Here is a 26,797-nt window from a genome sequence, read left to right as displayed (position 1 = left end):
TAAGAAAGAATAGATAATCATATCAGCAGTGTTATCAAAGCTTTAAATGCATTAATTTTTGTGTTCCTCATAATGAGTTGGGTCCTGTATGTGAGCAAGAGAATGGATAGGGTAAAGAATAGGATAGTTTGAGACTGAATGCTGTTAATTTCTTTTTATGAAATGTAGGGTAGATTTTTGAGGTTATATGAGTAGGTTTCTGAAAACCTCTACAAATCCTCACCTTCGTCTCCAGAAGGTAATGATCAGACATCCCTGCAGTTGCACCTCTCAGCACATTAACATCCAAAAGTCTCTCTTTCGCGCGCCCATCAATTAACACGTAATCCAATAACGCTCTCTGGCCATTTGTCCTACTTATATACGTATACTTATGTATATCTCTTTTTAAACCAGGTATTCCCAATCACTAGTACCTGTTTTAAAAAGAGATATACATAAGTATACGTATGTAAGTAGGAGAGATGGCCAGAGAGCGTTATTGGATTACGTGTTAATTGATAGGCACGCGAAAGAGAGACTTTTGGATGTTAATGTGCTGTGAGTTGCAACTGAGGGGATGTCTGATCATTATCTTCTGGAGGCGAAGGTGAGGATTTGTAAAGGTTTTCAGAAACCTACTCATATAACCTCAAAAATCTACCCTACATTTCATAAAAAGAAGTTAACAGCATTCAGTCTCAAACTATCCTATTCTATACCCTATCCATTGTCTTGCTCACATACAAGACACGACTCATTATGAGGAACACAAAAATTAATGCATTTAAAGCTTTGATAACACTGCTGATAAGATTATCTATTCTTTCTTAAGGATACTTAAGAGAGAATGTTGGGGTGAAGAGAGTGGTGAGGGTAAGTGCGTTTGGGAAGGAGACTTGTGTGAGGAAGTACCAGGAGAGACTGAGTACAGAATGGAAAAAGGTGAAAACAAAGGATGTAAGGGGAGTAGGGGAGAAATGGGATGTATTTAGGGAAGCAGTGATGGCTTGCACAAAAGATGCTTGTGGCATGAGAAGCATGGGAGGTGGGCAGATTAGAAAGGGTAGTGAGTGGTGGGATGAAGAAGTAAGATTATTAATGAAAGAGAAGGGGGAGATTTTTGTAGGGAAATAATGCAAATGACTGGGAGATGTATAAAAGAAAGAGGCAGGAGGTCAAGAGAAAGGTGCAAGAGGTGAAAAAGAGGGCAAATGAGAGTTGGGGTGAGAGAGAGAGTATCATTAAATTTTAGGGAGAATAAAAAGATGTTTTGGAAGGAGGTAAATAAAGTGCGTAAGACAAGGGAACAAATGGGAACTTCAGTGAAGGGGGCTAATGGGGAGGTGATAACAAGTAGTGGTGATGTGAGAAGGAGATGGCGTGAGTATTTTGAAGGTTTGTTGAATGTGTTTGATGAGAGAGTGGCAGATATAGGGTGTTTTGGGAGAAGTGGTGTGCAAAGTGAGAGGGTTAGGGAGAATGTTTTGGTAAACAGAGAAGAGGTAGTAAAAGCTTTGCAGAAGATGAAAGCCAGCAAGACAGTGGGTTTGGATGGTATTGCAGTGGAATTTATTAAAAAATGGGGTGACTGTATTGTTGACTGGTTGGTAAGGTTATTTAATGTATGTATGACTCATGGTGAGGTGCCTAAGGATTGGTGGAATGCTTGCATAGTGCCATTGTACAAAGGTAATGGGGATAAAAATGAGTGCTCAAATTACAGAGGTATAAGTTTGTTGAGTATTCCTGGGAAATTATATGGGAGGGTATTGATTGAGAGGTGAAGGCATGTACAGAGCATCAGATTGGGGAAGAGCAGTATGGTTTTAGAAGTGGTAGAGGATGTGTGGATCAGGTGTTTGCTTTGAAGAATGTATGTGAGAAATACTTAGAAAGGCAAATGGATTTGTATGTAGCATTTATGGATCTGGAGAAGGCATATGATAGAGTTGATAGAGATGCTCTGTGGAAGGTATTCAGAATATATGGTGTGGGAGGCAAGTTGTTAGAAGCAGTGAAAAGTTTTTATCGAGGATGTAAGGCATGTGTATGTGTAGGAAGAGAGGAAAGCGATTGGTTCTCAGTGAATGTTGGTTTGCGGCAAGGGTTCGTGATGTCTCCATGGTTGTTTAATTTGTTTATGGATGGGGCTGTTAGGGAGGTGAGTGCAAGAGTTTTGGAAAGAGGGCCAAGTATGCAGTCTGTTGTGGATGAGAGAGCTTGGGAGGTGTCACTTGTTCGCTGATGATACAGCGTTAGTGGCTGATTTGGGTGAGAAACTGCAGAAGCTGGTAACTGAGTTTGGTAAAGTGTGTGAAAGAAGAAAGCTGAGAGTAAATGTGAATAAGAGCAAGGTAATTATTAGGTACAGTAGGGTTAAGGGACAAGTCAATTGGGAGGTAAATTTGAACGGAGAAAAACTGGAGGAAGTGAAGTGTTTTAGATATCTGGGAGTGGATTTGGCAGCATATGGAACCATGGAAGCAGAAGTGAATTATAGGGTGGGGAGGGGGTGAAAGTTTTAGGAGCGTTAAAAAATGTGTGGAAGTCGAGAACGTTATCTTGGAAAGCAAAAATGGGTATGTTTGAAGGGAAAGTGGTTCCAACAATTTTATAGGGTTGTGAGGTGTGGGCTATAGATAGAGTAGTGCGGAGGAGGGTGGATGTGCTGGAAATTAGATGCTTGAGGACAATATGTGGTGTGAGGTGGTTTGATCGAGTAAGTAATGAAAGGGTAAGAGAGATGTGTGGTAATAAAAAGAGTGTAGTTGAGAAAGCAGAAGAGGGTGTTTTGAAATGGTTTGGTCACATGGAGAGAATGAGTGAGGAAAGATTGACAAAGAGGATATATGTGTCAGAGGTGGAGGGAACAAGGAGAAGTGGGAGACCAAATTGGAAGTAGAAAGATGGATTGAAAAAGATTTTGAGTGATCGGGGCCTGACCATGCAGGAGGGTGAAAGGCGTGCAAGGAATAGAGTGAATTGGAATGATGTGGTATACCGGGGTTGATGTGCTGTCAGTGGATTGAACCAGGGCATGTGAAGCGTCTGGGGTAAACCATGGAAAGTTTTGCGGGGCCTGGATATGGAAAGGAAGTTGTGGTTTCGGTGCATTATATATGACAGCTAGAGACTGAGTGTGAACGAATGTGGTCTTTGTTGTCTTTTCTCAGGGCTACCTCGCACACATGCAGGGGGAGGGTGTTGTTATTTCATATATGGCGGGATGCAGTGGGAATGAAGAAGGGCAGACAGTATGAATTAGGTACATGTGTATATATGTATATGTCTGTGTGTGTATATATATGTATACGTTGAGATGTATAGGTATGTATATGTGCGTGTGTGGATGTGTATGTATATACATGTGTATGTGGGTGGATTGGGCCATTCTTTCGTCTGTTTCCTTGCACTACCTTGCTAATGCAGGAGACAGCGACAAAATATAATAAATGAATAAATGAAATAGGTTGAGAAAACTGGAATGATTAAGAGATAACTATGGGATGGGAGAAAAGTTGATAGTATGAAGCTGAATGTAATGTCATTTTGATTTTTTCAAATGCCTCATTGTATAAATTTTAATATCCTTTGCTTCACCTGTAACTTTCTTTCCTCCTTGGTATCATCATTAACTGTATTCCAGAGGTCCCAGGCAATAAGTTATACCAGTTGAGGTTATAGCTAAAGATGACTGTGTGGTAACTCTTGCCAGTTTTTCATACTGCAGACACATGATGTAGAGGATAAAAGTTGAACTAATTTATGACAGAATAGCTTGCCTTCCACACTCGAGGTATTTTTTCAGGACATTGATTGATGGTTTTTCCCAAACGTACTAATGCTGTAGATGGTTTCTACTTCCATGTTGTACATGAAAATGAGATCCAGAATTGATGATCAGCCAGTCTCATTTTGTATTATCTTGCTGCCTCTTGCACTGCTCTGATAGTGCCTTCAGTAATCATTTGATATGTGTGGCTGGTTTATCATCTCTATGGAAGATTGTTTACTAATTAAAGCATGGTGGCAGCATAGTAATGTTTTTCACCTATACATTTTGTGCAGGGAACTGTCTTTTACCAGTAGCCCCTGAAAAATCACCATTCTCTTACTGCAATCTATCTTTTTGGAAATGTTAAGATTAAATGCCTCATTGTGCAGTTTTGTCTAAACAGTGGTATCAGGTTTAAAACTCCTTAGTCTTTACATTTGTACATCATTATTTCAAATATACTCTCTTTTTGTTTGAAAGTCTTGGTCCCTTAGTATTTTTGTGTCTTTTCTCTGGTGATCCTAACGTCTTCCACACTTCTTTCTTTCTTTTTTTTTTTTCCAAGGCCACCTGTTGTAATAATATTTTAGTAAATCTTTTCAAGGTATGCAGGTTTGGTATTTTAGTCACATAACTCCAGTTATAATTCTTGTGGAATGAGATATTCCTTGACAATACAGCCTCACCAATGGTGGCTTCACAAGCAGCCTCAAAAGGACCTAATGGTCTGTTGCTGTTTGAATTCCTGTGGATTCATTCTAGCTGGCAGATTCCAATAACACCTACAAGTTTATTTGCCTGCCTTGATGCAACTTTGGTATTATATGCCTTTTTAAAAGAAGCCTTTACATTTCTTCCTGTAATTGCCATTTTATTTTCCCATTCATTGTATTTGTTCTTCGTTAATAGACCTTACCTTTCCACTTAATTGCCTTCATTGCTTTTCATATCCTATTTTCATCCTTTGTTGCTCTTTTTTCCTGAGAGCTATTGTGATTATCATGTAGTCAGAATATCACTGGCCTCATACAGGCTTGTAGACATTTCCACAAACTTCACTGTTCCACATTCTTGTTTTACCAGATTGCTGGCTTCTGTAGCATGTCATCCATCTTGAAACTTCTGTACCTGTTCAGCAGCTTTCTGTTTACTCCTCATCATATTAATTCTCCTAGCATCATGTATTTTCAACCATCCCTCTGTGTACTACACACCACAATGTTACTGTTCTCTCTCTGTTCTAATGATGTTATTTTTGCCAATGTTCTCACGAGCTGTGGGCATATGACCCTGCCCACAAGGCCTGGGTCCTAAGCATGCTTCTAGTTTCTGTTTGTCTGGAGATCAGCCACCTCAGGAATGACCAATATGGTAAATCCATTTTACCCTTGAACTGAGCTGTGGAATTCTTTACTTCATTTTGTCTTTCGCTCTTTCTGTAATCTTTCTTTTTGTAAGAGTTTATTTCCTTTCCTGGAGTTGCTTTAGGCATTCTTTTCCTGAAGCTCCTTTAGCTCCATGGCTGTACTGCTTCCAGTAGCAGGATAATGATAGACTCCTTAGGGGAGAGTTCTTGTGTGAGAATTGACTCTCAGTGATGCAGCCTTGCCAATATGACTTTTCACACACAGTGTGACCTCATGCAGGTCAAGTCTGGTAACACCTCTCGTCAGAGTAGCATTTACAAACACCAGTGAGGCTCTGATTTATTGTTACATTCTCTCAAGTTCATTCTTTCACCTGAGATGGCCTTTGTTTGAGGTTCGTTTTGTCCATGCCTTTTCAGTCACTGTAATGTAAAAAAAAAAAATAGTTCTTTTAAAGCTGAATTATATTTGATGTAAAGCAAACTGGTCTCTACTGCTTTGGCATATGGTTAGAGCCACCTTTGTTCATTGACATTACATAGGTTATTTGCTAATATCTGCTATTCTGCTTTTATCTTGGCTTTGGCTCAACAGTAATATCATCAGTTTTGCTGTCAAATTTTTTTTCCATCCGGTTCTGATGATGAATTCTCTTAGGTTAATTTGTTATTCATGTTAGTTTCCAATGTCTGAGTGTCAGCGATGGCATTCATACAATAATGATTAAACATTTATCTATCTGCTCTTCGTTTATTGTGCATAATTTCTTAGCATTGTTTTCATAATTTTCTCCCACTTTAAAAGATTCAGTCTCAGATTCCATGTTCTTTGTCATAAATAAGAAAGTGATATTTTTTGGTTACTTTCTCCTCATTGTCTCTGTTATGTCCTTTGATATTACATTATTTCTTTGTCAAGTTTTATCATCATCAAGCTCCACCAGTTTTTCCTTTTATTATTTCTATTCATGCATGGTTCTCTATCTCTTATCCTCATTTTTGCATTACTTTTTAGTTTTAACTGGTATTAAATCTTTAACCCTTTGATTTAGCTTTTTATGAAACTGTTGTATTGGCATTTATATCATTGTCTTAGAAAACATCATTCCTATAGGTATTTTAGTTAAGTAATTGATAGTTTTGTTTTATGAAAATGGGAGTTCATATCTCTCAGTATGCTGACATCATCTGTAGCTGAATCCTATTTGTTCCTGTATTGTACACTATAGTTATTCCATATTATTATAATTTGAAATGCATGTTTTATTAACTCCTATGTCTGAGAAGAGCACTTACAATTTGTAAGGAGGTGTATTGTTTTTCTTATGCTAATCCATCATTTATTGATTTATGCTTGCATCTGCATCCATATTCTGCTCCCTTTTTCATGTTCAACAAGATGAAAATTGAAGTCTGCAGACCATACAACAACCAGTTCAGTTTATCCAAACCTTTCTATGTCTCTTCAATTTTTATGAGAATTTCTTTATCTGAATCATCCAATTTGGTTAATGGCAGTCAGAGGTCAGTGCGTTTATTGTATTTATTGCTGGGAATGAATAAAGGCAGACTATGAATTATGTACATGTGTATATATGTATATGTCTGTGTGTGTATATATATGTATACATTGAGTTGTATAGGTATGTATATTTGCGTGTGTGGATGTGTATGTATGTACATGTGTATGTGGGTGGGTTGGGCCATTCTTTCGTCTGTTTCCTTGGACTACTTCGCTAATGTGGAAGAGCGACAAGGTAAAATAAATAAATAGATATTCAATGCAATTGGTTCACATTTATTGTGATGTGTTCATTTACTGTTTTCCTTAAAATTCATCATATACATATTTTATACATACATATCTTCCTAATCCATCTCGTTTAACTCTTGCGTGAATGCTCTCTAGGCCTGCTTCTTTCCCCTCTTTTTGATTGAAAGATTTTTCTGTCATAATTAGGATTATATTATTAATCCTTTGTGTATTCATTAAAGTATTTTACTGTCAATATGACATACTCATTTACTAAGTTTTGTACAGTCATATGCAATATCTTCTGTATCTTCCAAAGGTTTCTTGATTTTACTTCTGTCTTTTGTAGATTGCTTGATTTCCCATATTGAGAGATTTATTTCCATCACTCACAGTGTTTCCCATCAACACACTATCAGGTGTTCTGTCTTCGTTCTTGAAGCAATTAAAGTTACTTTTCTACCCAAATAATGTTCTTATGGGTTGATGAGTGACTGTGGTTTGTTTTATTCAGGCCAGTAGTGGTTCTTATCTTTATGCTGTTTTTACCTTTTTGGTGTGGGCATGTTATTTACAAAATTAGACTGTGCATATCCTTTTGCAGCACTTGCTCTATTGTTTATCTTTTTACCCTGTGTTCCTGTCCATTATCTTTTGTTTGCCTTATTTTCTGGTTTTCCCATTCTGCTCCATTTCTAGTCTGTTGCTGTGTTTCCACTGATCATAGTTTTCATTTCTTATTGATTTTCCATTTCTGACACCCTCTGTATGTTGTTTTTCCTAGGTGCTAAGATGTGCACTTCTCACTTAAGTTTCTGAAATTTCCTGTTGCATTATCAGGTTTCTGTTTTTATTAGTCCATGTAGGACTGAATTTATATCAATCTCTCCATTTGCTTCTGTGATATTTGTTGCAGTTGTAGTGTATTTTAAGTTGAGCTAATAGACGTTTTGGGTTGAGTATATTTGCGTTTGAAGTTACACCAACCTCAGAGTTGTTGTCTTCTGCCAGCGCTTGATTATCTCTTGCTCTGTTTTATTTCATGTATTATTTCTTTTTTTTTTTGCATACGAGCACCTCTGAAGAGATTTTGTAAAAGTCAGTAGCAGCTCATGGTGCAAACCACACATTTTGCTAGACTAACAACTCTTTCTCTGTTGCCATGTATATAATTTTCAGTTTTGGGATCATCTGGAACTGTTCATAGCCGTATATCAAGTTTTCATTTAAATGTTTCTGTACTTGTTCTATGCATGTGTGTATGAATCATGGTGAGGTGCCTGAGGATTGGCGGAATGCTTGCATAGTGCCATTGTACAAAGGCAAAGGGGATAAGAGTGAGTGCTCAAATTACAGAGGTATAAGTTTGTTGAGTATTCCTGGTAAATTATGGGAGGGTATTGATTGAGAGGGTGAAGGCATGTACAGAGCATCAGATTGGGGAAGAGCAGTGTGGTTTCAGAAGTGGTAGAGGATGTATGGATCAGGTGTATGCCTTGAAGAATGTATGTGAGAAATACTTAGAAAAGCAAATGGATTTGTATGTAGCATTTATAGATCTGGAGAAGGCATATGATAGAGTTGATAGAGATGCTCTGTGGAAGGTATTAAGAATATATGGTGTGGGAGGCAAGTTGTTAGAAGCAGTGAAAAGATTTTATCAAGGATGTAAGGCATGTATACATTTAGGAAGAGAGGAAAGTGATTGGTTCTCAGTGAATGTAGGTTTGCGGCAGGGGTGTGTGATGTCTCCATGGTTGTTTAATTTGTTTATGGATGGGGTTGTTAGGGAGGTGAATGCAAGAGTTTTGGAAAGAGGGGCAAGTATGCAATCTGTTGTGGATGAGAGAGCTTGGGAAGTGAGTCAGTTGTTGTTGGCTGATGATACAACACTGGTGGCTGATTCATGTGAGAAACTGCAGAAGCTGGTGACTGAGTTTGGTAAAGTGTGTGAAAGAAGAAAGTGAGAGTAAATGTGAATAAGAGCAAGGTTATTAGGTACAGTAGGGTGGAGGGTCAAGTCAATTGAGAGGTAAGTTTGAATGGAGAAAAACTGGAGGAAGTGAAGTGTTTTAGATATCTGGGAGTGGATTTGGCAGTGGATGGAACCATGGAAGCGGAAGTAAATCATAGGGTGGGGGAGGGGGGCAAAAATTCTGGGAGCCTTGAAGAATGTGTGGAAGTCGAGAACATTATCTCGGAAAGCAAAAATGGGTATATTTGAAGGAATAGTGGTTCCAACAATGTTGTATGGTTGCGAGGCGTGGGCTATGGATAGAGTTGTGCGCAGGAGGGTGGATGTGCTGGAAATGAGATGTTTGAGGACAATATGTGGTGTGAGGTGGTTTGATCGAGTAAGTAATGTAAGGGTAAGAGAGATGTGTGGTAATAAAAAGAGTGTGGTTGAGAGAGCAGAAGAGGGTGTTTTGAAATGGTTTGCTCACATGGAGAGAATGAGTGAGGAAAGATTGACCAAGAGGATATACGTGTCAGAGGTGGAGGGAATGAGGAGAAGTGCGAGACCAAATTGGAGGTGGAAAGATGGAGTGAAAAAGATTTTGAGTGATCGGGGCCTGAACATGCAGGAGGGCGAAAGGCATGCAAGGAATAGAGTGAATTGGAACGATGTGGTATACCAGGGTCGATGTGCTGTCAATGGATTGAACCAGGGCATGTGAAGCGTCTGGGGTAAACCATGGAAAGTTCTGTGGGGCCTGGATGTGGAAAGGGAGCTATGGTTTCGGTGCATTATTACATGACAACTATAGATTGAGTGTGAACGAATGGGGCCTTTGTTGTCTTTTCCTAGCATTACCTTGCGCACATGAGGGGGGGGAGGGGGGTTATTCCATGTGTGGCAAGGTGGCGATGGGAATGAATAAAGGCAGACTATGAATTATGTACATATGTATATGTCTGTGTGTATATATATGTATACATTGAGATGTACAGGTATGTATATTTGCATGTGTGGATGTGTATATTTATACATTTGTATGTGAGTGGGTTGGGCCATTCTTTCGTCTGTTTCCTTGCGCTACCTCACTAACGCAGGAGACAGCGACAAAGCAAAATAATAAAAAATATAGTAAACTCTAATTTTTCACTGCTGTCATGCTTTTCTATGACATCTTACGAGGTATTTTTGCAGATTTACTGATTGTTTCCTCCTTGTCGAGGCAATATTATGCCCGAGGGATTATTTTTAATGCCGTTTTTGTGTGCTTAGAATATTGCTTGCATTTTTCTCTTCTTTGAGTTCTTTAAAATCTGAATATAGCTCATTTGTGCCATTCCCTTCTTTTTTTTTTTTTTGTCGCTGTCTCCCGCGTTTGCGAGGTAGCGCAAGGAAACAGACGAAAGAAATGGCCCAACCCACCCCCATACACATGTATATACATATGTCCACACACGCAAATATACATACCTACACAGCTTTCCATGGTTTACCCCAGACGCTTCACATGCCTTGATTCAATCCACTGACAGCACGTCAACCCCGGTATACCACACCGCTCCAGTTCACTCTATTCCTTGCCCTCCTTTCACCCTCCTGCATGTTCAGGCCCCGATCACACAAAATCTTTTTCACTCCATCTTTCCACCTCCAATTTGGTCTCCCTCTTCTCCTCGTTCCCTCCACCTCCGACACATATATTGGTCAATCTTTCCTCACTCATTCTCTCCATGTGCCCAAACCATTTCAAAACACCCTCTTCTGCTCTCTCAACCACGCTCTTTTTATTTCCACACATCTCTCTTACCCTTACGTTACTTACTCGATCAAACCACCTCACACCACATATTGTCCTCAAACATCTCATTTCCAGCACATTCATCCTCCTGCGCACAACTCTATCCATAGCCCACGCCTCGCAACCATTATCCCTTCTATTTTTGATAATTTCTAATCCCATCATTTTGATAACTATAGAGAGAGAGAACTTATGTAAGAGTACTAAGACAAGATTTTGCCAAAAGGCAGGGCTGGCATGTAGTGCTTACTACAGAGAAATCTAGATTTAGGAAGGATAAGTTGTGAGATTTACATGGTAAATACTCTACGAGCTGGTGAGATTGTAGGTTTGTGAACAGAACCAATAACGCACATTTGGGTGAAGCAGAAACAAAAGACAGTAACCTGAGTGAAAAAAGGGAAACTAGACAGCCACTTTAGTGCTGGCTCACTATGCAGCTTTTGCAAACCATCTTGATATGCTGGTAGATAGCACTGGTAATACCTTCCTGGTCTGCGAGTGCCAATCACCTACTACTGTTATTACTACAAATACAGAGAGGACTGATGTGCTTGCAAGTGCTTACAACAAGATTTTGCCCTTAAGCAAGGCGAGCACATAGTTCTAATCTCATTTATTGTTTGTTTCACAGTACTGTTTCCTGCAGCACTTCTTTTCCATAAATATGAAATCTGAGTTCATTGTTCACCTCTTTAATCTTGTCAAGCTTTCTTTTGAAAGTTGGAGAGAAAGGACTGTTGTAGGTCTAATCACATTTATTGTTTCATAAATATGAAATCTATGTTGATTCTGCCCTTCCTTTAGCCATATCAGGTTTTCTTTTGAAGGTTTCAGAGCTTGTTCTACAAACCATTTCAACGCACCCTCTTCTCTCTAAACCACACTATTTTTACTTCCACAGATCTCTCTTACCCTTTCATTACTTACTCGATTCATTAGGCGTAATATGGAAGCCGATCTGTCTTTTGAGTTAGGCTCTCAAATATTTTTTAGTGCTTTTGCATTACATTCCTGGGAATACTTCAAGATTATTTTCTTTTACTTCCAAGATGTGAGGCTTCTAGCTCTAGTGTATTTTCTTTAAGGCTTCTCAGTTAGAATTAGTGTGTAATTGTACAGTAAGGTTAGACTATTTCACTCTTGTGGGGCCTTAAGTAATTACCAATCGTATTTTACAGGGAGGGAATTTCATACTTTGGCCTTTCTTAACATTCTCTGCCCTCATACAACTTGAATTTCTTTATCCCATGTGCATTAACAATGTCTTCAGTGTGCTTGTGCACATGCATTTGCTTTACTAACATTCAGCACTACTACTAAAGATGTAGTAAGAGTCCCACTCTTCTGACCTTTTGCCAATCTAAAGAAATGAAAATTAGGAACTATACCGTATTCAAAGAATGGCTACTAAGTGCACTTTACCAATTTAATATGAGCTTTAAACCCAGTACTTCATCAACAGTAATCGATAAAAGGTCACAACTTTCTACAAAGATCTGTGACTACTGACAGGTAAACAATTATGTAGATTGCTTTACATTCTAAGAGCCTTTTGGGGGCCACATTTAAATCTTATCACGTAACATGGGTGTAATCTTGTTAAATCAGTTTGATCCATTCTTTTTTTCAAAAAAGTTTAATTTTACTTTGTTCAAGACCTTTATCACATATAGGAGATTAATATCTCAGCAGTAAGTTAAAGCTAACTTTTTTATTGCCATATAAAGGGGAACAAAGAACACCACTTGTTGGCACATATGAAACCTAACCTACTAATATTATATTTCATCATCCATTTACTATTGTTTCTGTTATCTTTGAATCTATAAAATTTACAAAACATTCATAATTAAAGTTGTCCTATATACATAGATTTAGATCACCTGCAAGTCCCAGTTATTCGTTCTTACCCGATCACTGAGTTCGTTTACTTCCTTGTCATTAAGGTCCCACACATCTAAATGACCAAGGAACCTAAGGCGAGGGCAAGTGGTGCACAAGACATTGATAGAATCAAGGGTCAGAATGCAGTTTAACTGGTTGTACAAGTTGTACTTATACTGACACTCAGCAGTGAAGCTCTCAAGCTTAGGAAGAAGAGGTGCTATACTGCTGATCAACTCATCCCGGAACTCATCTACCATATAGTTTCTGTCATCTGAGAGTGTAATGGAAAGTGTAACAAGGTCTGGGGCCCCAATAACCAGGGTCCTGAAAGCAGCATACTCAATAAAGCTTGAACGTACAAGAGTGAAAGACTTGAGGGTTGGGAACTTCAGCAGTGAACCCTCATGCTCCTGTCCAACTTGAAAAGTTGAGTGGCGGAGGGTTAGGTATTTGAGTTTCACACGGCTGCGGCTCAGGGAAAGTAGCAAAGGCCAGGCAACCTGGAACTCCAGATTAATGTCTAGCGTTTCCAGAAACTTGAAGCCACGAACACTTAAGTGAAGATCAACCTGTGCTATTTTCATCGACTTAATATTTGGAAAATTTTCTGTAACAGCTCTTGTTATCCCCTGGGAAACAATCAGTTCAATGCTGTTCAAGTTTGGCAAGATACTTTTTAAATATGATAAATCTGGCATTGGTCGCCTGTTGTAGGTATCAATATCACTTAGGTGTTTCAAGCACAAACTCTGAGGGGGATGCTGTTGATTCCTTAACATACTAAGGCTTACCAACATTGGTGCACCAGAAATATATTCCAGTTCTCTCATTGAACATAAAGCATGTGCCACATGAGTTGCTAGACTACCGTCCTCATCATCCAACCTTGGCAATACGAGCACTTGAAGTCTAGGGCAACCGGATGGCTTAGTTCCTGTAAAGTCCCCAGGAGCCCGGTCATACAGAGCTCCTAGAGAGTTCACCAGCTCCCTCTCCTGTCGAGCAAAAGCTGGGTCTTCCTTTACATCATTCATTGCTGCAGTGGCATCACACTCGCATGCTAGTTCCAAGCAACGTAGGTTTCTACAGTGACGACCAATTATTCTGATAACCTCCCCAGACACCAAGTGTGGCCAGTGGATTGATGTCAGACTGGCCAGTTTTGGTGCATTTTCACCAAAAATTTTAATTAACATGTTTTCTACTTTCAATGCATCAATTTCATTGGTTTCCTTTGGATTTTGGTTGTTCAGTTTGCAGGTGGAGACCCATTTGATGCTCTGGTGAATAACTGGTGTCAGGTTCAATTTTGTGATTGCAGGGTCAAGGAGCGAGTTAAGGGCATAACTTAAAGCCTGACCAAGTCTTTGAACTGTAGCTCCAAAGGACTCCTCTTTCTTAATCTTTCTCGTTTTGCCCAGCTTTGTCATCACTTCTGTGACCAGGAGGAGAACCTGATGAAGTAGCTTCTCTCGACGGTCCTTGGGAATGCCATTGCCCACATATTTTTGAATTTTGAGGACTTGACTGATTGGATTGCTTGTCAGAATGCTGCTCGAGACTCTTGTGACCTGTTTGGAAAATGTCATTTACTCTCCTAAAATATGCACATTAGATAAGGTTTGACAGCTTTATTTTAGAAAATTTTCATGCAGAATTAGAGCTCATCCCTGTACACATTTGAGGGTTAATGCCAAGACTATGTCAAGCAATAGATTCCCAAAAGTGCATATAATATCACTACTGTACTATATCCTGAAAATATACTTGACAAGTGTATGAAAAAATGCAATCCTTATATCTCACGGGTCTTCGTGTGCCCCCTGTCTTCTTGGCCCGTCCAACCAGACGTTTAGCTGCTCCACAGAGTTGGCCCCCTGCCACAGTGATGAAGGCTGCTGCCAGGGTTGAGGCTAGTGCATCCACGCACAAGGTCTTTAGGGCAAACACAGGCTTTAGGGGTGGCATGACTCCTGCAAAGGGATAGGATATATGTCAGATGCAAGGTGGTTGTAAGTGAGAAGAAAATACAGAGAACAGTACGGAGTAAACAATTCAGGAATTCTAGGTTAAAATTACACATAAATACCCATTCATCTTGAGGTTCATTCCTTCACATTTGGTTTTTCTAACAAAGGTCTCAGCACGTACCCAAGCATGAGTAAGGGCTTTGTTCTCTACCCAATCGAGCTAATAGGCATTCTTACATACTGTTTCATTTCATAAATGAAGAATAAGTTTAGCTTGGGAATTGTAAGACATATTGTTGGTGGAAGTACAACAGCTGCCAATATTTTCAGTCCTCAACAATGTGTCAATTTTTTAGAAATCCTTTTTCATTATATATGCATTGTCAGTGTGAAGTAGGGATAGACAGACATCATACGTGTTACTCTGTGTGTTTAATTACCGAGCAGTACTATACAGGGAAGGAGTTTTTTACTCCTGGGGCCCTATTTCATAGACATTCTCTACCATATAACCTTTTAAGTTTACGTATGCTGTTTGCACTGAACATATCCTCTTTCACTGTACTCTAAATAAGTACTTCTTTACACTAAAAAATTATTTTCTTACATTTTTTTTCTAGACTTCATGTTGTGCACTCTTTTTATTCCATCTCTGCATCTCAAAGACCTGTTTACTGTTCATGCCATTAATCTAGTTTAAATATGTGAACGTTTTGATCATCCAATTTTATTTCATGACTTAAGATCAAGCTGCTATCACTTGGCCTTCTTGGTGTGAGGGGGTTCTGCCTTCATTTGATTCATCCATTTTGGTGAGGGAGTTCTTCCCTCATTTGATTCTTCCCATTTTTTTTGTCTTCTGACAGGAATCTCAATTTTGCACTCTCTCTCCCAATGAAATTAACTTTTCCTTTAAGCTTCCAAGCCTACTTTAGCTCTTTACTTGCTACACATCTCCACAATGAATGCAATCCATGGTTGTAATCCTTTTAAACCTTGCTTATAGCTATCAATTCTTCTTCCTTTTTTACTCTCTAGACCTGCATTTGTAATGTCTGTTTGTATCAAGTAGCTTTTTGACATATTCTGTTCCTCATTTACCATTTCCTATTTGTAAGATATTTTTTTCATAAAAAAAAAAATCATTGACATAACATAGGTAAATCTCACTCTGTACAAGTTCTCCCAGTTGAGTACTTGTTTATTTCCTGAATTTGAGACAGTTTATCTCCCTAGATTTTAGGCAATTAATAATGTGTGTATAGATTTTGGCGATTAATAATGTGTGTCTGTGATTACCTACTTGAAACTGACTATTTTTACAGCACAGGAAAGATTTTACACTTGAGGGGTCGCATCTTCTGAACCTTCTCTACCATCACACAACTTCTCAAACTAATGTATGTATATTAGAGCATGTAATGTTCACCTGCAAATCAATTTCAATCATTTTACCACTGCCCACTTGAGGATTGAACCTAGTCTACCGAGAGCAGCAGGCTGACGTTTTATCCATTTGACAGCTGATGAGCTAAATTCTATTACCCTGGTACAGGCATCTACAGCTCCAGAGGACCCGGCCCATGCACTGTGGGCCAAGAGCGTGAGCAAGGGCATGCACTCTCTGGTCCCGAGGAAGCTGGAAATCAACTTACGCACATCTCAGTAATGTCTATATGTCATATCATGTAATGTTCGCATGTAAATCAATCTAGACAATTTTATCATAAAGAGAAAGGCTTAGAATAATCAGAACTGTATACTGACTTCAATCCTCAAACTTCAGAATTATTATAATGATGTACCTTGCTTGCAAATGTTCTCTAAATGATCAGTGGAAATCTTACTCCAGAGGTTGATAGATGGTTTGCAAAAAATGGAAAATGAAACTGAGAATCATCCTTGGCTGTTCCAGAACAACCAGTAGTCTAGCTATGAGGAAAGAACTTTGTCTTTTTACTATTACAGACAATCTTACTGGTATACGAAGTCAGACAAATGCATCCCACTTCACGCACAAAAGCAGTCCAGAATTCCCTCTACATAGGCAGACTTTCATCACGTATTTATGCAAATGTCCATAAATATGACATAATCTATTTTTTATATATAACATGGTTTTATTAAAATAAACAAATAAATTTGCATCATATTTGATGAAAATAACCTGGATGTGCTGACTCTGAGAGAAATATAGCTCAAAGGTAAAGGGAGACAACAGTTTTGAAGTGTCTTGAGAGTAATGTCCAGGGATGGTGAAAGGACAAGAGCTAAGGAAGGAGTAGAATTACTCCTGAGGCAGGAGTTGTGGGAGGATGTGATAGAGTGTGAGGATTTAAATTCTAGATTGATGTGGGTATAATTGAAAGTGGATGGCAAGAGATAGGTGATTATTATTAGTGCTTATGCACCTAGCCATTAGAAGAAAGATCATGAAGGGCAAGTGTTTTGGGAGCAAATGAGTGAGTGTGTTGGAAGTTTTGATGTAGAAGACAGGGTATTAGTTGGCAGATGAGGGAATAATTAGGGGATATTGGATATTCAGAGTATCTTGTGGGATTGTGCACTGTAAAAGGACTGTTGATTAGGAATAAATGATTTGAAAGTTGAAAAGTATATGTGTGCTAGTAGGAGAGATGGTCAGCAGGCATTAATATATTACAGATTAATTGATAAGCATGTAAAAGAGGTTTTCGATGTAAAGGTGCCAAGAGGAGCAGCTGGTGGGATGTCTTTTCACTATCTTAGGATCCAAGGGTGAAGATTTGTACAAAAGGTTTTGAAACAGAGGAGACAATGTCAGCAAGAATAGGTGAGCTTGGAGAGGAGATATGTGAAGGAATACCAGGAGAGATTGAGTGTAGAATGGCATAAGCTTAGAGTAATTGAAGCAAGAGGAGTGGGTGAAGAATGGGAGGTATTTAGGGAAGCATTGCTGGCGTGAGCAAGAGATGCGTGTGGCATGGGAAAGGTGAGAGGTGGGCAGATTAGAAAGGATAGTCAGTGGTGGGATGAAGTTAATGAAAAACAAAGGCATTTGGATGATACAAGGAAGGATTGCATGTGACTGGGGGATGTTTAAGAGAAAGCAGTAGAAAGTCAAGATAAAGATGCAGGGATTGAACCAGAAGGGGAATGAGAGTTGGAGTGAACAAGTATCAGTAAACTTTAAGGAGAATAAAATGTTTTGGAAGGAGGTAAATAATGTGTGAAAGACAAGAGAACAAAGGGGAACATGTGTGAAGGGGGCAAAAGGGGAAGTGGTAACAGGTAGTGTTGAAGTGAGGAGGAGATAAAATGAGTAATTTGAAGAAGTTAAATGTTTGATGATAAAGTGGAAGGTGTAAGATGTTTGGACTAGGGTGGTATGTGAAATGAGAGTCATGGAGAGTAGTTTGATGAGGGAAAGAGGAGATGAAAGTCTTGTGCAAGAGTGGATGGTATTGCAATTGAATGCATTAGGAAAGGGAGTGACTGTTCTTGATTGGTTGGTAAGGATTTTCAATATATGAATGTGTCATGGGAAGGTGACTGAGGAATGGTAGAATGCATGTATAATGCCACTGTATAAGGGCAAGGGGGGGATTAAGGCGAGTGTTCAAACTACAAAGGTGTAAGCTGGAAGAGAATACCTGGTAAGTTGAATGGGAGGATATTGACAGAGGGTGAAGGCATGTACAGAGCACCAGACTGGGAAGGAGCAGTGTAGTTTCAGAAGTGGTAGAGGATGTGTGGATCAGGTGTTTGCTTTGAAGAATGTATGTTTGAAATACTTAGAAAAACAGATGGATCTGTATGTAGCATTTATGGATCTGGAGAAAGAATATTATAGGAATGATAGAGATGCTTTGTATAAGGTCTTAGGAATTTAGAGTGTGGGAGGAAAGCTGCTAGAAGTGGTGATAAGTTTTTTCAGGGGTGTAAGGCTTGTGAACAAGTAGGAAGAGGAGAGTGAATGGTTCCAAGTGAAGGTTGGTCTGCAAAAGTGGTGTGTGATCTCACCAAATTTGTTTAATATAAGGATGGGGTGGTGACAGAGGCAAATGCAAGAGTTGGAGAGAGAAGCAAGTATGCAGTCTGTGGGGGATGAGAGGGCTTAGGAAGTGAGTCAGTTGTTGTTTGCTGATGATGCAGCACGTGGTGGATTTTGTGAAACACTGAAGAAACTGGAGACTTGGGTTGGGGAGAATGTGTGAAAGGAAAAAGTTAAAAGTGAACGTAAATAACAGCAAGGTTATTTGGTTTAATAGGGTTGAGGAACAGGTTAGTTTGGTTGTGAGTTTGAAGAGAGAAAATTTGGGGGAAAAGTGTTTTAGATACCTGGGAGTGGACATGGCAGCAAATGGAACCACTGAAGAGGAAGCAAGTCACAGGGTTGGGAATGAGGTGAAGGTTTTGGGAGCCCTGATGAATGTGGGGAGAGAAAGAATGTTATCTGGGAGGGCAATAATGGCCACATATTGTCCTTAAAAACACTGCACTTCCAATACATACACCCTTCTCTGCACAACCCTACTTATAGCCCATGCCTCACAACCATATGATATTGTTGGAACTACTATTCCTTCAAACTTGCCCATTTTTGCTCTCCGAGATAACGTTCTCTCTTTCCACACATTCTCCATCGCTCACAGACCCTCTGCTCCCTCCCCTACCCAATGACTCACTTCTGCTTCCATGGTTCCATTTGCTGCCAAGTCAACTCCCAGATATCTGAAACACTTCACTTCCTCCAATTTTTCTCTGTTTAAACTTACATTCCAACTAACTTGTCTCTCAACCCTGCTGAAATGCTGAACCTATTAATCTTACTTTTATTCACGTTTACTCTCAACTCTCTACTTTTACACACTCTAACAGACACAATCACCAACTTCTACAGTTTCTCACTTGAATCAACCACCAGTGCTGTATCATCACAAAACAACAACTGACTCACTTCCTAGGCCCTATTATCCCCAACAGACTGCATACTCGCCTCTCTCTCTCTCTCCAAAACTCTTTCAAAACTCTTTCACCACCCCATCCATAAACAAAAACAACCATGGTGACATCACACACCCTTACCGCAGACCGACCTTCACTGGGAACCAATCACTCTCCTCTCTTCCTTCTTACTCATACATGCACCTTACACTTTTGACAAAAACATCTCTGCTTCCAGCAGCTTACCTTCCACAAAGCATCTCTCAAGTCAATCATATGCCTTCTCCAGATCAATAAATGCCACATACAAATCCATCTGTTTTTCCAAGTATTTCTCACAATGTTTAAAGCAAACACCTGATCCATACATCCTCTACAACTTCTGAAATCACTCTGCTCATCCACAATCTGATGCTCAGTACATGCCTTCACCCCTCAATCATACCTTTCTATATAATTTTCCAGGTATTCTCAAAAAACTTTTGCCTCTGTAGTTTGAACACTCACCTTTATCCCCTTTGCCTATATACAATGGCACTATACATGCATTCCTCCAATCCTCAGGCACCTCACCATGATCCATACATCCAGTGAACATCCTTACCATTCAATCAACAACACTGTTACAACCTTTCTTAATAAATTCAACTGCAACATCATCCAATCCCACCGCCTTGCCAGATTTCATCCTCCGCAAAGCTTTCACCACCTCTCTCCTTTACACCAAACCAATTTACCTGACTAGCTTTGCATACCACTCCAACCTAAACACTCTACATCTGCCACTCTTATCATCAAACACATTTAACAATCCTTCAAAATACTCACTCCTTAACTACCTGCTATCACTCTTCCTTTTACTCCCTTCACTGATGTTCCCATTTGTTCTCTTGTTTTTTGCACATTATTTACCTCCTTCCAAAAATCTTTATATTCTCCTTAAGTTTAATGCTACTCTCTCACCCCAACTCTCATTTGTCCTTTTTTTTCAACACCTGAACCTTTCTCTTGAGCTCCTGCCACTTTCTCTTACATATCACCCAATCATTGCACTCCTTCCTTGTAAGTTCTGCCCAAATGCCTCTTTTCCACTAACAACTTTACTTCATCTCACCATTCACTACCCTTTTTAATCTGCCCACCTCCCACCTTTCGCATGCCATCAATGCTTCCCTAAATACCTCCCATTCCTCACCCTCTCCCCTTACTTCATTTGCTGTCACCTTTTGCCTCTCTACACAATCTCTCTTGGTATTTCTTCACACGTCTCCTTTCCAACCTCACTTTCTCTCACTACTTTCTTCTCCCCAACACTGTCTCCTTTTTTGAAAACCTCTACACATCTTCACCCTCATCTCCACAAGATTGATCAGACATCCCACCAGCTGCCCCTCTCAGAACATTTACATCCAAAAGTCTCTTTTAAACGGATATCAATTAATATGTAATAAAACAAAGGGCGATGACTATCTCTTCTACTCACATAAATATACTTGTGTACATCTCATTTTAAACCAAGTATTCCCAGTCACCAGTCCTTTTTCAGCATACAACTCCACAAGCTCTTCACCTTTTCCATCATAGCACTGAATATCCCATGCTCACCAATTATACCCTCAACTGCCACATTATTTACTTTCACATCTAAATCACCCATCACTAGCAGCTGGTCTCGTGCATCAAAACTGCTGACACTCACTCAACTGCTCCCAAAACAATTGCCTCTCATTATCTTCCTTCTCATGGCTAGGTGCATAAGCACCAATAATCACCTATCTCACACCATCCGTTTTTAGTTTCACTCGCATCAATCTGGAATTTACTCTCTTACACACACACTATTATACATTCCCACAACTCTTGCTTCAGCAGTAGTGGTACTCCTTCCTTAGCTCTTGTCCTCTCTCCTACCCCTGACTTTACTGCCAAGGAATTTCCAAACCCCTTGAGCTTCGTTTCACTCGAAGCCAGAACATGTAGGTTTCTTTCCTCAAACATACTACCTATTTCTCCTCTCTTTCTCATGTGGGTTACAACCTTCAAGGAGGATGAGCACTACCCACTTGCCTACTCCTCCTGTTTCCTTTTTCAGAAATTGAAATACAATAAGGGGATGGTTTCATGCCCCTCGCACCCACCCCCTTTAGTCACTTTCTACGACACGCGGGAATTTGGTGATAGAATTCTTTCTTCCCTTCTTCAGGAACAGAGGAGAGCAATTGGTTCCCAGTGAGGTGGGTCTGAGGCAGGGGTATGTGATGTCCCCACTGTTTAATTTATTTATGGATGGGGTGGTTAGGGAGGTAAATGCAAGAGTTTTGGGCTGAAAGAGCCTGGGAAGCAAGTCAACTGTTAACAGATAAGAGCTTTGGTGGCTGATTTGAGTGAGAAACTGCAGAAGTTGGTGATGGTTTGGAAAAACGTGTGAAAGGAGACAGCTGAGAGTAAACGTGAATAAGAGCAAGGTTATTCAGCAGGGTTGAGGAACATGTTATTTGGGATGTAAGTTTGAATGGGGGAAAAAAATGGAGGAAGTGAGGAGTTTTAGATATCTGGGAGTGGACTTGGCAGCAAATGGAACCATGGAAGTGGAAGCGAGTCATAAAGTGGGGGAGGGGGCAAAGTTCTGGGAAAGATGAAGAATTTGTGGAAAGAGAAAGTAATCTTGGATAGCAATAATGGGTATGTTTGAAGGAAACAGTAATTCCAACAATATTATATTGTTACAAGGCATGGGCTATAGACAGGGTTGTACGGAAGAGCGCGGATGTGTTGTAAATGAAATGTTTGAGGATATATGTGGTTTGAGGTGGTTTGATTCAGTAAGTAATGTAAGGGTAGAGATGTGTAGTAACAAAAAAGTGTGTGGTTGGGAGTGCAGAAGAGGGATTGTTAAAATGGTTTGGACATATGGAACAAACGATTGAGGAAAGGTTGACAAAGAGGATATATGTGTCAGAGGTGGAGGGAACAAGGAGAAGCGGGAGACCACATTGGAGGTGGAAGGATGGAATGAAAAAGATTTTACGCGACTGAGGCCAGAGCATGCAAGAGCGTGAAAGACGTGCAAGGAATAGAGTGAATTGGAATGATGTGGTTTGCCGGGGTCAATGTGCTGTCAGTGGATTGAACCAGGGCATGTGAAGCATCTGGGGTAAACCATGGAAAGTTCTGTGGGGCCTGGATGTGGAAAGGGAGCTATGGTTTCGATGCATTATTACATGACAGCTAGAGACTGAGTGTGAATGAATGGGGCCTTTGTTGTCTTTTCCTAGCACTACCTCGCACACATGAGGGGGAAGGGGGTTGTTATTTCATGTGTGGCGAGGTGGCGATGGGAATAAATAAAGGCAGACAGTATGAATTATGTACATGTGTACATATGTATATGTCTGTGTGTGTATATATATGTGTACATTGAGATGTATAGGTATGTATATTTGCGTGTGTAGACGTGTATGTATATATATGTGTATGTGGGTGGGTTGGGCCATTCTTTCGTCTGTTTCCTTGCGCTACCTCGCTAATGCGGGAGACAGCGACAAAGCAAAATAAATAAATAAATAAATATTAAAATTCTTGATCGCTGTTTCCCGTGTCAGCTAGGTGGCGTCATGAAACAGATGCAAAAAAGACCACATCAGCTCACACTGTCTCTACGTTTCATGTGTAATGCACCGACACCAAAGCTCCCTATCCATATCCAGGCCCCACAGACCTTTCCATGGTTTACCCAACACGTTTCACATGCCTTGGTTCAACCCACTGACAGCACATCGACCCCAGTATACCACATCGTTCTAATTCACTCTATTCTGTGCACGCCTCTCACGCTCTTGCATGCTCTGGCCTCAGTCGCGTAAAATCTTTTTCATTCCATCCTTCCACCTCCAATGTGGTCTCCCGCTTCTCCTTGTTCCCTCCACCTCTGACACATATATCCTCTTTGTCAACCTTTCCTCAATCGTTTGTTCCATATGTCCAAACCATTTTAACAATCCCTCTTCTGCACTCTCAACCACACACTTTTTTATTACTACACATCTCTACCCTTACATTACTTACTGAATCAAACCACCTCACACCACATATATCCGCAAACATTTCATTTACAACACATCCGCGCTCTTCCGTACAACCCTGTCTATAGCCCATGCCTTGTAACAATATAATATTGTTGGAATTACTGTTTCCTTCAAACATACCCATTTTTGCTATCCAAGATTACTTTCTCTTTCCACAAATTCTTCATCTTTCCCAGAACTTTGCCCCCTCCCCCACCTTATGACTCACTTCCACTTCCATGGTTCCATTTGCTGCCAAGTCCATTCCCAGATATCTAAAACTCCTCACTTCCTCCATTTTTTTCCCATTCAAACTTACATCCCAAATAACATGTTCCTGAACCTTGCTGAATAACCTTGCTCTTATTCACGTTTACTCTCAGCTGTCTCCTTTCACACGTTTTTCCAAACCGTCACCAACTTCTGCAGTTTCTCACTCAAATCAGCCACCAGAGCTCTTATGTGAGCAAACCATTTCTAAACACCCTCTTCTGCTCTCTCTACCACACTCTTTTTATTTCCACACATCTCTCTTACCCTTACATTGCTTAATCAAACCACCTCACACCACATATTGTCCTCAAACATCTCATTTCCAGCACATCCACCCTCCTGTGCACAACTCTATCCACAGCCAACACCTCGCAACCATACAACATTGTTGGAACCACTATTCCTTCAAACATACCCATTTTTGCTTTCCGAGATAATGTTTTCGATTTCCACACATTCTTCAAGGCTCCCAGAATTTTTGCCCCCTCCCCCACCCTATGATTCACTTCCGCTTCCATGGTTCCATCCCTGCCAGATCCACTCCCAGATATCTAAAACACTGTACTTCCTCCAGTTTTTCTCCATTCAAACTTACCTCCCAATTGACTTGGCCCTCAACCTACTGTAGCTAATAACCTTGTTCTTATTCACATTTACTCTTAACTTTCTTCTTTCACACACTTTACCAAACTCAGTCACCAGCTTCTGCAGTTTCTCACATGAATCAGCCACCAGCGCTGTATCATCAGCGAACAACAACTGACTCACTTCCCAAGCTCTCTCGTCCACAACAGACTGCATACTTGCCCCTTTCCAAAACTCTTGCATTCACCTCCCTAACAACCCCATCCATGAACAAATTAAACAACCATGGAGACATCACACACCCCTGCCGCAAACCTACCTTCACTAAGAACCAATCACTTCCCTTTCTTCCTACACGTACACATGCCTTACATCCTCGATAAAAACTTTTCACTGCTTCTAACAACTTGCCTCCCACACCATATATTCTTAATACCTTCCACAGAGCATCCCTATCAACTCTATCATATGCCTTCTCCAGATCCATAAATGCTACATACAAATCCATTTGCTTTTCTAATTATTTCTCACATACATTTTCAAAGCAAACACCTGATCCACACATCCTCTACCACTTCTGAAACCACACTGCTCTTCCCCAATCTGATGCTCTGTACATGCCTTCACCCTCTCAATCAATACACTTCCATAAAATTTACCAGGAATACTCAACAAACTTATACCTCTGTAATTTAAGCACTCACTCTTATCCCCTTTGCCTTTGTACAAATGGCACTATGCAAGCATTCCGCCAATCCTCAGGCACCTTACCATGAATCATACATACATTAAATAACCTTACCAACCAGTCAACAATACAGTCACCCCCTTTTTTAATAAATTCCACTGCAATACCATCCAAACCTGCTGCCTTGCCGGCTTTCATCTTCCGCAAAGCTTTTACTACCTCTTCTCTGTTTACCAAATCATTTTCCCTAACCCTCTCACTTTGCACACCACCTCGACCAAAACACCCTACATCTGCCACTCTATCATCAAACACATTCAACAAACCTTTAAAATACTCACTCCATCTCCTTCTCACATCACCACTACTTGTTATCACCTCCCCATTAGCCCCCTTCACTGAAGTTCCCATTTGCTCCCTTGTCTTACTCACTTTATTTACCTCCTTCCAAAACATCTTTTTATTCTCCCTAAAATTTAATGATACTCTCTCACCCCAACTCTCATTTGCCCTCTTTTTCACCTCTTGCACCTTTCTCTTGACCTCCTGCCTCTTTCTTTTATACATCTTCCACTCATTTGCATTTTTCCCCTGCAAAAATCGTCCAAATGCCTCTCTCTTCTCTTTCACTAATAATCTTACTTCTTCATTCCACCACTCACTACCCTTTCTAATCAACCCACCTCCCACGCTTCTCATGCCACAAGCATCTTTTGCGCAAGCCAACACTGCTTCCCTAAATACATCCCATTCCTCCCCCACTCCCCTTACCTCCTTTGTTCTCACCTTTTTCCATTCTGTACTCAGTCTCTCCTGGTACTTCCTCACACAAATTTTAATATATATATATATATATATATATATATATATATATATATATATATATATATATATATATATTTTTTTTTTTTTTTTGCTTTGTCGCTGTCTCCCGCGTTTGCGAGGTAGCGCAAGGAAACAGACGAAAAAATGGCCCAACCCACCCCCATACACATGTATATAAATACACGTCCACACACGCAAATATACATACTTACACAGCTTTCCATGGTTTACCCCAGACGCTTCAAATGCCCTGATTCAATCCACTGACAGCACGTCAACCCCGGTATACCACATCGATCCAATTCACTCTATTCCTTGCCCTCCTTTCACCCTCCTGCATGTTCATGCCCCGATCACACAAAATCTTTTTCACTCCATCTTTCCACCTCCAATTTGGTCTCCCACTTCTCCTCGTTCCCTCCACCTCCGACACTTATATCCTCTTGGTCAATCTTTCCTCACTCATTCTCTCCATGTGCCCAAACCATTTCAAAACACCCTCTTCTGCTCTCTCAACCACGCTCTTTTTATTTCCATACATCTCTCTTACCCTTACGTTACTTACTCGATCAAACCACCTCACACCACACATTGTCCTCAAACATCTCATTTCCAGCACATCCACCCTCCTGCTCACAACTCTTATCCATAGCCCACGCCTCGCAACCATACAACATTGTTGGAACCACTATTCCTTCAAACATACCCATTTTTGCTTTCCGAGATAATGTTCTCGACTTCCAAACATTCTTCAAGGCTCCCAGGATTTTCGCCCCCTCCCCAACCTATGATCCACTTCCGCTTCCATGGTTCCATCCGCTGCCAGATCCACTCCCAGATATCTAAAACACTTTACTTCCTCCAGTTTTTCTCCAATCAAACTTACCTCCCAGTTGACCTGACCCTCAACCCTACTGTACCTAATAACCTTGCTCTTATTCACAT

The 26,797-nt window shown here is 40.2% G+C and overlaps 1 protein-coding gene across 5 annotated transcripts in view; it reads right to left on the bottom strand.

Annotated features, from left to right (window-relative positions):
• Positions 1 to 10,392: 10,392 nt before the first annotated feature.
• LOC139754572 (uncharacterized) overlaps positions 10,393 to 26,797 on the bottom strand; it is a 241,207-nt gene continuing 224,802 nt past the window's right edge. For all 5 annotated transcript variants that reach the window (XM_071671946.1, XM_071671948.1, XM_071671950.1 and 2 more), the window contains 2 exons: positions 14,328 to 14,494; positions 10,393 to 14,092 (listed from right to left, as the gene is read on the bottom strand). In XM_071671946.1, coding sequence (XP_071528047.1) covers positions 12,509 to 14,092; positions 14,328 to 14,489 — 1,746 coding nt within the window. In that variant the 5' untranslated portion in view covers positions 14,490 to 14,494 and the 3' untranslated portion in view covers positions 10,393 to 12,508. The remainder of the gene's footprint in view (positions 14,093 to 14,327; positions 14,495 to 26,797) is intronic.

Source organism: Panulirus ornatus, chromosome 17, assembly GCF_036320965.1.
Source record: "Panulirus ornatus isolate Po-2019 chromosome 17, ASM3632096v1, whole genome shotgun sequence".
Taxonomy (NCBI): Eukaryota; Metazoa; Arthropoda; class Malacostraca; order Decapoda; family Palinuridae; genus Panulirus; species Panulirus ornatus.
Note: the sequence above shows the minus strand (reverse complement) of the source record. Positions and strands in the feature narration are given on the sequence as shown.